The sequence below is a fragment of the Mauremys mutica genome, chromosome 1, assembly GCF_020497125.1.
Source record: "Mauremys mutica isolate MM-2020 ecotype Southern chromosome 1, ASM2049712v1, whole genome shotgun sequence".
Taxonomy (NCBI): Eukaryota; Metazoa; Chordata; order Testudines; family Geoemydidae; genus Mauremys; species Mauremys mutica.
The window spans coordinates 7,682,796-7,695,148 of NC_059072.1; the positions used below are offsets into that span (position 1 = coordinate 7,682,796).

General features: G+C 48.2%; 1 protein-coding gene across 1 annotated transcript; it reads left to right on the forward strand.

Moving 5' to 3' along the window:
- Positions 1-778: 778 nt before the first annotated feature.
- Positions 779-11,066, forward strand: LOC123377122 (tubulin alpha-3 chain). Its single transcript, XM_045029583.1, has 4 exons — positions 779-883; positions 4,805-5,048; positions 8,121-8,269; positions 9,652-11,066. The coding sequence occupies exons 1-4, from the start codon at positions 881-883 to the stop codon at positions 10,627-10,629; spliced, it is 1,374 nt and encodes a 457-aa protein (XP_044885518.1). The 5' UTR covers positions 779-880; the 3' UTR covers positions 10,630-11,066.
- Positions 11,067-12,353: the final 1,287 nt, after the last annotated feature.

The following is a 12,353-nucleotide window of genomic DNA, read 5'->3' on the forward strand; positions in this document are numbered from 1 at the left end:
AGTCAAGGAGACTGTTCACAGAGTGAGGAGTTACTGACTGATGAAATTTACCCCTGTGCCAAGGACCTGCCTAAGTTCTGGGCACCACTTTATTCCTATTTGGGGGGCTCAAATCCAGACCTGCTAACAATTGTGCTCGTGCATAACTCTAATCATGGGAGCAGAGCCATGGACGTCAGAGTTCAGTGTTTGCAGGATGGGGGCCTCCAGTGATGCACAAAGCTGGTGCGAACTCTCTACGCAGGGCTGGATTTCACCAGCTGTCACACACGGGAGCAGAATAAGACAGACAGAGGCCTGACCTTGTAAGTCACTCCTCACGGGCAGACGCCTATGCCCAGGTGGGAATCCCATGAATGGCAGTGGGGTCCTTGGCACAGACTGACTTGCAGGATTATGCCCATAGAGTAGGCAGGACACAAGATAGCACTGACAGCTTTGTTACTAATCAGGATGTGGATAACTGTTAAATAATAAGAACTGGGCACACTCGTGTGCCAGCCTGCGGCTTGGGAGTGGTTAGTTTATCCTTATGACACAGCACAAGCTTCCCTTCAGCTAGAATAAAACCCTCATGTTTTATTTGTTTATTTACTTACTTTTCAATCAAATCCCTCTTTGAAAAACACTTGGGGCCAAACTACATCCCACCCAACCCTATTCAAATCAATGGGATTGTTCCAAGCGCAAGTCAGCACAGAATCCGGCCCCTAAGGGATTGTGTTTCAAGCCAGTCCAAAAAAGGGGTCTCTGCCCCTTTAAATGAGCAAAGTCCCTCTTTACATTCAGGTGGAGTCAGTTCTTACTGGGATATAAAGTTCCAGGAAGAGAGGCAGAGGCAGCTGGGTTGCTTAAATCTTAGGAAGCTTACAAAGCCATCATGGTAAGGCATGCATTATTATTTCTATTAGTGCTAATGTACAGGGTTCTTAAAAACTACTGATCTATACACCTAGTCCTTCCTCTGTGGATGTTAATTCAAAGCAGCTATCTCATTTAATTGTTGCTTGCTTTGTAGTTTATTGAACCAACAGTTTGCTCCTTATAAGGTAAAAGCTAGCCCTTGGATTATTCTAAGTGGCCCCCTCACTCTGGTGTTTTTCTCTCTAAGATTTCAGCTCACGAGCAGCTGGTGCCAGTAGACTAGTTAAGTGTTTAACTTTTAATAGGAGTTGGGGGTTTTTCTTTGTATCTGCAACTGGTCTATATAGAGGCACAAATGTCTTTTGGCAGGCTAAAATTTTTGAAGTAGGGTATATTTGTGGTCTTTCCCCTTGAAATTAACACTTCAGCAACAGTAACAATGCATGAAACTAATGTATTTTGCAGAGGATAATTTTTTCCTTATGAGCTGCCATGTTCCCTTTGTCTACTGTAATCCCAAGGGCTTGTCTGTTAAATGAGTAAAGTTGCAACTGTCTCTTAACATTTCTAATTTAATCTTGACTCTAAAAAGCTTAGTGTTGACACTCATGCTTTAATACACAAGCTTTACACATGCATGCAATCTACATAACTGCCCAGAAAGCTTACAATAAGGTGACTTGTTATATTCTAAGTATATTGTTCTAAAAAAATTTGTGGAATGCTGTTGAATGTGACGTTTAATCTAAAATGTGAAGGAAAAGGAGTTTTCAGAATAACTTTTTGCAGACAGTAAAGTCAGACTTCAAAGTGCTGTTCTAGGGACTTGCCTGTTACAAAAATTTAACACTTTCATGACAACTTAAAGGCAAATCATCTGGGCAACAATGTTTCATCTGTTTGTAGCCTGATGCTGTAAAATGCAGCTTATTTTGGTGCAGGATGCAAATACTGTTGATCTGGTACCTCTTAACTGCATTCCTAAGCGAACTGTTATTTCAACTTGCATTTCCTGCTGTTCCACTAGGGTTTTTCCATTTGCCACGCACTCATTTTAAAAATCCCAATAACCATGCTATGTTGGGAGCAGGTGCTGTCTTTTGTGTGGACTAGAATAGGTCAGTGAGCCAAACAGCTGTCCCGGCTAAAGCTGGGGGAAATGGCCACGGTGGTGACCTTAGCCACATTTTGCTAAGAACTATTGCAACTATCTAAATGGTGGGGATGGGCGAGCTGAGTAACAGATTTCCCAAATAGTACAAATACCAGCCCTGTGAGATGGAGAACTTCAAATATCAGCCAGATGGAATCAGGAGTGGCCACGCCCACTCGAGATGGGCCCACCATAAGGCCTTGGGTCTGAGCTCTCGCCCCAGTTTAGGGGTGATGAGAAATCAGGCCTGGACTAAAATTCTGTCTCTGGCAAATATATGATGAGAAGCTAGTGGGAGATCTTCCAATCCCATGAGAGCAATCCGGCCAGTTGGCATCTGGATTTCACATCATGTGACTTGGCAAATTTGTAGTCCTTCATCCCTCACCTGGGGTGCTGAGTTGGAGTTACCTCCCAAGATCTCAGGAGCTATGTAGCCTCATGGCATCTCACTGACTATAATTGCTTGAGTACTTAACATGCGTTTAAAGAAGTACCTTTAATTCTAGGTTATTGCTATAGCTATTCTAGTTGCTGAAGCTCTGTTTTATTTATATTAAATAGTCCCTTGCCCCTCCATTGCATCGGTCTCTAGATCTCTGGAAACTATAAGCATTACTTCAGAGGGAAATGTGTATAACAGACAAACATTTCAGTAAGACACAAACCAAACACTAAATCAGGACCATCTTATTGGCTGTTCATACCCTAAGGCCATGACACTGTTGCTAGAAGCCAAGCATCTTTCAGATTAACCCTTTAAAGCCAGGGCTGCCAAAATCTTCCTAGTGCAGATGTCCTTGTGGAGGACCAGTGGATGGACAGCCGCTATGTTTCCTTGCACTGGGCTAGGTTACTAGGGTTGCCAACTTTCTACTGACACAAAACTGAACACCCTTGGCCCCCTCTCCAAGGTACGCCCTCCCCTCCTCTCCCCCCCCACCCTGGGTCACTTGCTCTCCCCACCCTCACTCGCTCACTCACTTTCACCAGGCTGGCTCAGGGGGTTGGAGTGTGGGAGGGGGTACGGGCTCTGGGCTGGGGTGCAGGTTCTGGGGTGGAACCAGAAATGAGGGGTTTGGAGCACAGGAGGGGGATCAGGGTGGAGGCAGGGGTTTGGTGCTCAGGGGGAGGGCTCCAGTTGTGGTCTCTGGGGCTGGGGATGAAGGGTTTGGGGTGCAGGAGGGTGCTGTGTGTGGCACTGAGGGGTTTGGAGGTCGGGTGACCAGATGTCCCAGTTTTATAGGGACAGTCCTGACTTTTGGGTCCTTTTCTTATATAGGTTCCTATTACGCCCCCACCCCCCTGTCCTGATTTTTCTCACTTGTTGTCTGGTCACCTTATTTGGAGGGCAGGGGGTTGGGGCGCAGGAGGGGGTCAGGGTGCTGGCTCCAGGTGGCACTTACCTCAAGCAGCTCCCAGAAGCAGCAGCATGTCCTCCTTCCGGCTCATATGCATAGGCGTGACCAGGTGGCTCTGCACACTGCCCCCACCCCACATGCCAGCTCTGCAGCTCCCATTGGCTAGGAATTGCAGCCAGTGGGGGCAGCACCTGCAGATGGGACAGTGCGCAGAACCGCCTGGTTGTGCCAATGTGTAGGAGCCGGAGGGAGGACATGCTGCTGCTTCTGGGAGCTGCTTGAGGTAAGGGCTCCTATGCCTAGAAGCCGGAGGAGGGTTATGCTGCTGCTTCCGGGAGCCACACAGAGCCACGGCAGGCAGGGAGCCTGCCTTAGCCTCGCTGTGCTGCCAACTGGACTTCTAATGGCCCGGTCAGGAGTCCTCTTTCGCCTGGGTGTTCCAGTCTAAAACCAGACACTTGGCAACCCTATAGTTAGATTTTTGGTCCATCTTCTCTCCCTGGTTCTTTCAGCCTGTCTTCTCTTGCTTTCTTCTACTCTTTTTTTTTTTTTTAAACACTCGTGGCTTCTCAGTTCCTTCTCACCAGCTACATGCTGCTTGGAGCTCTGGAGGGAGGGTGAATTATTTAGTTTGAGTGGATTCTGGATGCAGAGCCTTATGTGAGAAGCTGAGAATCTGCTGGAGCTGAGACACGCTTGGGCCAGTAGAGGCTGTGCAAGAGGGGGATAGAAGGCCAGTGGGTTACAAGGAGTCACCTGCTGCATAAATCAAAACTGCAGGTGCCCATTGGGTTGGATTGGTCCACAGCTCTTATTCTTTGCTCCCTGTGTCTCCCCACCTGCCCCCAGGCTGGAAAACCCTGCATCGAGGGTACTGTCACATACAGGACTCTGTTAGAGATGGTCTAATCTTTGTGTATTACCTGAAAACTAGAGATTCTCTCCCAGAAATCTAGGTGTAGACCAGGGGTCGGCAACCTTTCAGAAGTGCTGTGCCGAGTCTTCATTATTTCACTCTAAGCTAAGGTTTCGGGTGCCAGTAATGCATTGTAATGTTTTTAGAAGGTCTCTTTCTATAAGTCTACAATTATATAACTAAATTATTGTATGTAAAGTAAACAAGGTTTTTAAAATGTTTAAGAAGCTTCATTTAAAATTAAATTTAAAATGCAGAGCTGCCCAGACCGGTGGCCAGGACCCGGGCAGTGTGAGTGCCACTGAAAATCAGCTCGCGTGCTGACTTCGGCACGCGTGCCATAGGTTGCCTACCCCTGGTATAGACCAAGACCTGCTGTTGGGCTCAATGTCTGCATGTAGGAAATAGCTTGAAAGAGCAAAATACAACTGCCAAGGCGAACACCTAGTAGCCACAACGTGTGATATCTCGTTAACCTGAAGCAGTAACGAGACTTGTCCCTAATTCCAGAGGGAGTGTCTTTCTATCCATATTGGCCAGGCGGGAGTCCAGATGGGCAACGCCTGCTGGGAGCTGTACTGTCTAGAACACGGAATCCAGCCGGATGGGACCATTCCCAGCAACAAGGCAGCTAAACCAATAGAGCCAGAGACTGAACAAGTGGATTCTTCCTTTGAGACCTTCTTCTGCGAGACTGCATCAGGAAAGCACGTGCCCAGAGCCGTGTTCATTGACCTGGAACCCACGGTCATTGGTAAGATAATGGGACAGACCCTTAAATATGCAGCAGAACTTTCTTTAGCTTCCTTTCCGGTCTCTTGGTGGGAGGGTCTAATGGCTAATGTCCCTGATGGCAAGTCAGAGGATGCAACCTCCATTGGTTTAACCCTAGTGACACTGTCCAATCATGAAGTGTTGTATTTTACATGTCATTAATTCCAAACAGGACTCTATGTGGCAAACGGGTTACTCCTCCTCCACTAGGAGGTGTGTAGCATTTCACTTTGGACTCTGCTTTCTTACGTGGCATTTCCCTCTTGTGGATAGAGGGCTAGAAGCTCAGCTGGTGAAACTGGCCTAGCTCCACTCACTTCAGTGGCACGATGCTGACTTACACCCACTGAGGATCTGGCCCAGGCCAGCTTGTTTGATACCAGCTACTAAAGCATCCCCATGAAGTCTGTGTAAACCAGTTTACCTGGTTCCTGTGGAAAACGAGCATCACGCTTTTTTCAACAATCTGAAGTAGAGAAGGGTGGTTCTCTGAGTGGATCACCACAGTGTCTTTTGTTATGTTGGAAACGTCTCCATAAGTGTTCACTGTAAAGTGTTCTGGGTTTTTTTTTTTAACCCAGGAGACATCTTCACTGGGTTCCTAAGGACTTCAGAGATTTGTTGCCAGAAATCTTGTTTTAGGGTCTGGGTGACTCCCTGCAGCTTAAGGGGAAAATAACTAAAGAACAAATCTCCCATGGCAGGGGGAAGAAGCAGAGTGGTCTGTGTAACATGCTGAATTTAACAGTCAGGGAACTGGATGCTTCTCTAGAAGATCTACTCTAGGAATTATTTTGGGGAAGTCCTGTGGTCTGTATTGTACAGTAGGTAAGACTAGATGATCACAATGGTTTCTTCTGGCCTTAATCTATAAATCTGCAGCATGTAATGCCACCCCTAGAGAAAATGCTACTAGAAATTCAGAGGTGCAAGTAAACAAGACAAATAAAGTTTCATATAACAGCTGTAATCCCACAGACAGAACACTGGAACCCAGCCAGCATCCTAAAATGTACCGTAACACTAATCAGAACATGACTTCAAGGTGGAAGTCAAGTCCTACGTGCATTACCTGAGCAAACTTGTGAGTATCGATCTAGATAGCACTTTTCTTCAGTCCTAGCTCACCAATCCCAGGCCCGGGGCGGCTCTAAGCACCAGCAAAGCAAGTAGCTGCTTGGGGCAGCCCACTTGCAGGGGCGGCAGCTGGCAGGGATCCAGCCTGGAGCTGTAGTTCCTTGGTTAGCTCCCTGCCTATAGAGCCAGCCCTGGAGCAGGGAAAAGAACTACATTTCCCAGCATTCCCTTGGCCGCTATCAACAAGAAAGGGAGGGGGAGGGAGTATGGTAGCTGAAACCTCATGCTGCAGCTTGCTGTGAATGGAGAGCTCGCCGCTAGAGCAGGGTGGCACTGAACAGGGCCGCCCAGAGGATTTCAGGGGCCCGGGGTCTTTGGCGGGGGGCCCTTCCGTTCCGGGACCCGCCGCCGAAGTGCCCCGAAGACCCGCGGCGGGGGCCCCCCCGCCGCCAAACTACCGCCGAAGCGGGACCCGCCGCCAAAGTGCAGCCCGGTCTTCGGCGGTAATTTGGCGGGGGAGGGGGTGTCCCCGCTGCAGGTCTTCGGGGCACTTCGGCGGCGGGTCCCGGAACGGAAGGGCCCCCCCCCGCCGCCGAATTGCCACCGAAGACCGAGCTGAACTTCGGCGGCGGGTCCCGCTCCGTCTTCGGCGGTAATTCACCAGCAGGGGGTCCTTCCGCCCCAGAGCGGAAGGACCCCCCGCCGGCCAAGACCGGGAGCAAAGAAGCTTCTGCGCCCGGCCCTGCAAGAGTTTTCCGGGCCTCCCAGAGCGAGTGAGGGACCCCGCTCCAGGGGCCCCGAAAACTCTTGTGGGGAGGGCCCTGTGGGGCTCGGGGCTTGGGGCAAATTGCCCCTCTTGCCCCCCCCTCTGGGCGGCCCTGACTGTGAATGGGGAACAAGTGTGCCCAAGGAGTAGAAGGCTTTGCCCCAGATATCCCCTTCAGAAGACATCCCCAGACTGGATTAGGGATACTGGTGTGACCTCACCTTGCACCCCCAAAGAAGGAATTGGGTGGACTAAATGGACAGTGCCCCTCTCTATCTGAAGCCTAGCAAGGGAGGTATGTGGATCCCACTAGAATTTAAAATGAAAAGTAAGGGAGGGGAGGCTCTGGACCTGGGCAGCTTTAGATACAGTACCAGGCACGTAGGAGGATTTCCACTTCTGAGCCCTGGAAGCAGAAATTGACTTTTCCTTTCCACATTTCCCTAATCAGAAAGGGAATCTAGCACCTGCCTTCCAGATTTGAACACCTCAAAATTCAGGAGTGCTCAAGCTCAGTTTGGGCAGCTGTTACTTCATTTATCTGAAATCAAGTATACTGATCCACTGTAATTTGCTGTAGGAAAAAGTAGGATAAAATTGAGCAAGAAATGCTTCCTAGTGGTTTTTAGGACTGGAATGGCTATTTTCAACAGCCATTGCCTTTTTTAGTTTTATTTCTTTAAAAGAAAGACAGTGATATTGCATTGGCAAATTCCCCATAGAAACAAAGTGAAACAAAAGAATAAAGGCACCTCAACTTTTATGGAGGACAGTCTTATAATATATATGCATCCAGATATCCTCCAATCACACAAGCTGAAAATTGTTCCACTTTACTGCAGCTCTGTAACCATATGGGAACCAGTCCTGTCTGTGTTCTGTGCACATCCAAAATTCCTGCTGAATGACCTGCCCTGGGAGCAAGTTGCAAGTTACCAGTGACCAGGGCTGGGGTGGCAGTGGGGTGCAGGAGGGACCCCAGGGCTGGGGTGGGGGCAGCCAAAAACCTAGAGCCGGCCCTGCCCAGGCCCCTCCTCTGAAGATACTGTAGGAATTTTCAGTACACTGGTGTTTCCACTTCATGCTGGACCTTCTTGAAGCTTGTCTCTCAGACGCTTAACGGCTTTGCTAGCAATGATAGTCACATGCTTCTAACATCCCCAGTCTGCTAACTGCCTGCTGTTTAACCAATAATCCAACTTCCTGCAGACGAGATCCGAATTGGGAACTACCGTGCACTCTTCCATCCTGAGCAGCTCATTAGCGGCAAAGAGGACGCTGCCAACAACTACGCCCGGGGCCACTACACCATTGGGAAGGAAATCATTGATACGGTGTTGGGTAGAGTCCGCAAAATGGCAAGTAGACAAATACTTACTTCTAAAACAGTGTCTTAAAGCACCTCCCTAATTAGTCTTTGGGTCTGGAGGGGTTGGGAAAAGTGGGGGTTATGAGAAGGGCAGTAATCACTTAAAAAGGGGATTGTAACAAGAGGCTAACAGGGCATTCTGATGTCCTAACCCAATGTTTGTGATGGGCACTGCAAGCCAAGTACAAATAAGTTCATTGCTTCAAAAGAACCCTTAAAGTCTTAGCTCAGGAGCTGTTACTTCTCTTGGAGATGGCTTCATAATCAGATATGGGGGTCTTGTAATAGGTATGGGGGCTCTTGTCCTTTGTACTTAGTGACTATCGTGTGGGATCTAAATAGCTCAGGGCCTTGCAGTCTGTTAAATCCCAGCCTTGGTGAGTAGATTACAAAACTACATAAGAACATAGGAATGGCCATATTGGGTCAGACCAATGGTCCATCTAGCCCAGTATCCTGTCTTCTGACAGTGGCCAATGCCAGGTGCTTCAGAGGGTATGAACAGAACAGGGAGTCATCAAGTGATCCATCCCCTGTCACTTCAGAGCATAGTTTTGCATCCCTGCCCATCTTGGCTAATAGCCATTGATTGGACCTATTCTCCATGAATTTATCTAGTTCCTTTTTGAACCCTGGTATAGTCTTGTAACCTTTGAATAGCTGAGGTGGCCTATATAAAATTGGAACTGGATTGAGAACCACTAGCTAAATAGACAAGTGTCCATATCATAAATGACTTCAGACTCCAAGCTGTCAAAGCAACTTACATTTCAGTGATTGTGAAACACCGAGTGCATAGAATATTAGGGTTGGAAGAGATGTCAGGAGGTCATCTAGTCCAATCACCTGCTCAAAGCAGGACCACCATCAACTGTTCGGAGTTATTGGCTAGTTCTAGGACAACTAGCCGATAGACCACTTGGCACAAGTGCTCTGTGGATGTTGGAGTGTGATACGCTGCCTGAAGGGTTTACAGATGTCCATGCAATAGCACCTCTAATGGCACACTGACAGAATATTTGGAGCTGTCACTTAACACCCAAACTAACTAATGATCTCCTATGGAAACATCCAAGGAGTAACTTAAAGGCCCAAATTAAAGCTGAATAACATTCCTCTTAAACTGTTAGTTACTATTACAAAGTCCTGCCTTGCAGGCAGGGGATTGGACTAGATGACCCATTGAGGTCCCTTCTCGTTCTACACTCTTGTGATTCTAGGAAAAGGAGAATTATTGGAACTTTATTCTTGCACAGAAACTCACTATCAGAACTGCTGACTAATCCTGCTGTCCGCTGTTAATCAGCAATGAGATTAAATAGTATAAAATCATTGAGTGGAGGAAATTAACAAATATTGTTTCTTTTGCAGGCTGACCAGTGCAGTGGCCTTCAAGGATTCCTGGTCTTCCACAGCTTCGGAGGAGGCACAGGCTCTGGATTCACGTCGCTCTTGATGGAGCGCCTGTCAGTAGAGTACAGCAAGAAGTCCAAGCTGGAGTTCTCAGTGTACCCTGCCCCACAGGTTTCCACTGCGGTGGTGGAACCCTACAATTCCATCCTGACCACCCACACCACGCTGGAGCACTCAGACTGTTCTTTCATGGTGGATAATGAGGCCATTTACGACATCTGCAACCGGAACCTTGATATTGAGCGTCCCACTTACACCAACTTGAACAGGCTGATAGGACAGATAGTGTCCTCTGTCACTGCTTCCCTGAGATTTAATGGTGCATTAAATGTTGATCTGATAGAATTCCAAACTAATTTGGTGCCCTATCCCCGCATACATTTCCCCCTCACTACCTATGCACCCATAATTTCAGCAGAGAAAGCCTACCACGAGCAGCTCTCGGTGCCTGAAATCACCAACGCTTGCTTTGAGTTCTCCAACCAGATGGTGAAATGTGACCCTCGCCGAGGCAAATACATGGCTTGCTGCCTGCTGTACCGGGGGGACGTGGTGCCCAAGGATGTGAATGCAGCTATAGCAGCCATCAAAACCAGGAGGTCCATCCAGTTTGTGGACTGGTGCCCAACTGGGTTTAAGGTGGGCATCAATTACCAGCCTCCCACTGTGGTGCCGGGGGGAGACCTGGCTAAAGTGCAGCGGGCCGTCTGCATGCTGAGCAACACCACGGCGATTGCAGAGGCCTGGGCCCGTCTGGATCACAAGTTTGACCTGATGTACGCGAAACGGGCCTTTGTGCATTGGTATGTGGGGGAGGGGATGGAGGAGGGGGAGTTCTCCGAAGCCAGGGAGGACATGGCTGCTCTAGAGAAGGACTATGAGGAAGTTGGCAGGGACTCTGCCGATGGGGATGAGGCAGATGAAGATGAGTATTAACTCTAACTGGAGTCTGTACTGATTTGAGGTTTATCAGGCTAAAGCTGTGACCGTGCTCAGGCAGCATCTCTCACAGGATTCTCCCTTAATATCAAGGTTACCAATTGACATATTTTATGCCCTCTTATGCTTACATAATTGAATGCGGCCAACTCTCTCTGTAGCATGAGCGCATACTTGCTGAAACTATCGAGCTTCATTGCTAGGTCTCTGAAATGAAATTTGATAAAGCACCAGCTTAATGCTTGATGCAGATCTTTTTTAGGAGCAAAGATACTAATGTATGAACCAAAGGATCTAAGCTTGCAATACTCTCCTGCACGAAACATGAAGATTCCTCTGCCTCTTTTACTGCTAAAGCACCTTTTATTAGAACCAGTGTGTGACATTAGACTATGTAAGTCTTGTGTAATTTCAATAAAAATTATTTGGCTTAACTCCTCTGCTGCATTGACTTCCTAAGGTTGTCTTAAATGTGTGACTTTGCACTAATCCACAAGTAATACCAAATCCATGTTTCAGGACTAGCTTTGTAATTAGGCTTAGCTACCTAGACTCCCCACTCCGAGATCTACAATGTGCTCATCCCTCTTTCACTAAATGCAGTGGAGATCATTTTTGCAGCAAACTGTCCCCAGTAGGAGGCTGCCCTCTCCTCTGAAAACTGATCCGGCCCTGAAATTCCTAGTGTGCAATTTATTGGACAGAAGAGTGAACTTAACAAGAATTGAGGCCATAGGTGCAAACTTCCTCTCTACCTGGGGTGTGCTTGCCCCGTCCCTCAAGCACACCCCTTCCCAGTGCCTCCTGCATGCTGCGGTGAGGCAGCACTCCTCCAGGCCACCGGTGTGTGGGAGGCCCTGTGGGGAGGGGGGGAGCATGGCTGCTTGTTGGTGCTAAACTTCTGCAACTTTTTTCTTTCTTTTTCCCATGGGTGCTCCAGTTCTCACCTAGGGTTGAAGCTATGGAAGAAGTAGCCTAATAAGGCTGTTTACTACAGAAAATTCTTTCCCAGCTGTCTGGTGGGTGAGCTTCACCTGCATGCTCAGGTTCTAACCGATTTGCCATACTTTGGGTTGGGAAGGGATTTTCCCCCAGGTCAGATGGGCAGGGGAGGGATGCCTTCCTTTGCAGTCTGGGGACATGGGCCCCTTGCTGGGTTGAACTAGAGGAAATGGTGGAGTCTCTGCAACTTGAAGTCTTTAAAACCTGCTTCAAGGACTTCAGTACCTCAGCCAGTGGTTACGGGCCTATTCTAGGGATGGGTGAGGTTCTGTGGCTCAGCCTGACCTCCTACCTGTTGCGAAGGATGATCGTAGTCCCTCAGACTTTAAGGCTAGGAAGTAGCCAAATTACTGTATTGAACCCTTGGGTGCCAGAGCAATACACTGGCCTTTGAAATGCTAATCCTCAAATCACAGAATCTCAGGGTTGGAAGGGACCTCAGGAGGTATCTAGTCCAACCCCCTGCTCAAAGCAGGACCAATCTCCAACTAAATCACCCCAGCCAGGGCTTTGTCAAGCCTGACCTTAAAAACCTCTAAGGAAGGAGATTCCACCACCTCCCTAGGTAACCCATTCCAGTGCTTCACCACCCTCCTAGTGAAAACATTTTTCCTAATGTCCAACCTCCCTCCCCTGCAACTTGAGACCATTACTCCTTGTTCCATCATCTGGTACCACTGAGAACAGTCTAGATCAGGGGTCTCAAACGCAAATGACCA

Coding starts and splice junctions, on each gene's coding strand:
- LOC123377122 (XM_045029583.1), top strand. Junction 5,049..8,120: donor CCTGGAACCCACGGTCATTG/GTAAGATAATGG, acceptor AACTTCCTGCAG/ACGAGATCCGAATTGGGAAC. Junction 8,270..9,651: donor TGGGTAGAGTCCGCAAAATG/GCAAGTAGACAA, acceptor TTTCTTTTGCAG/GCTGACCAGTGCAGTGGCCT.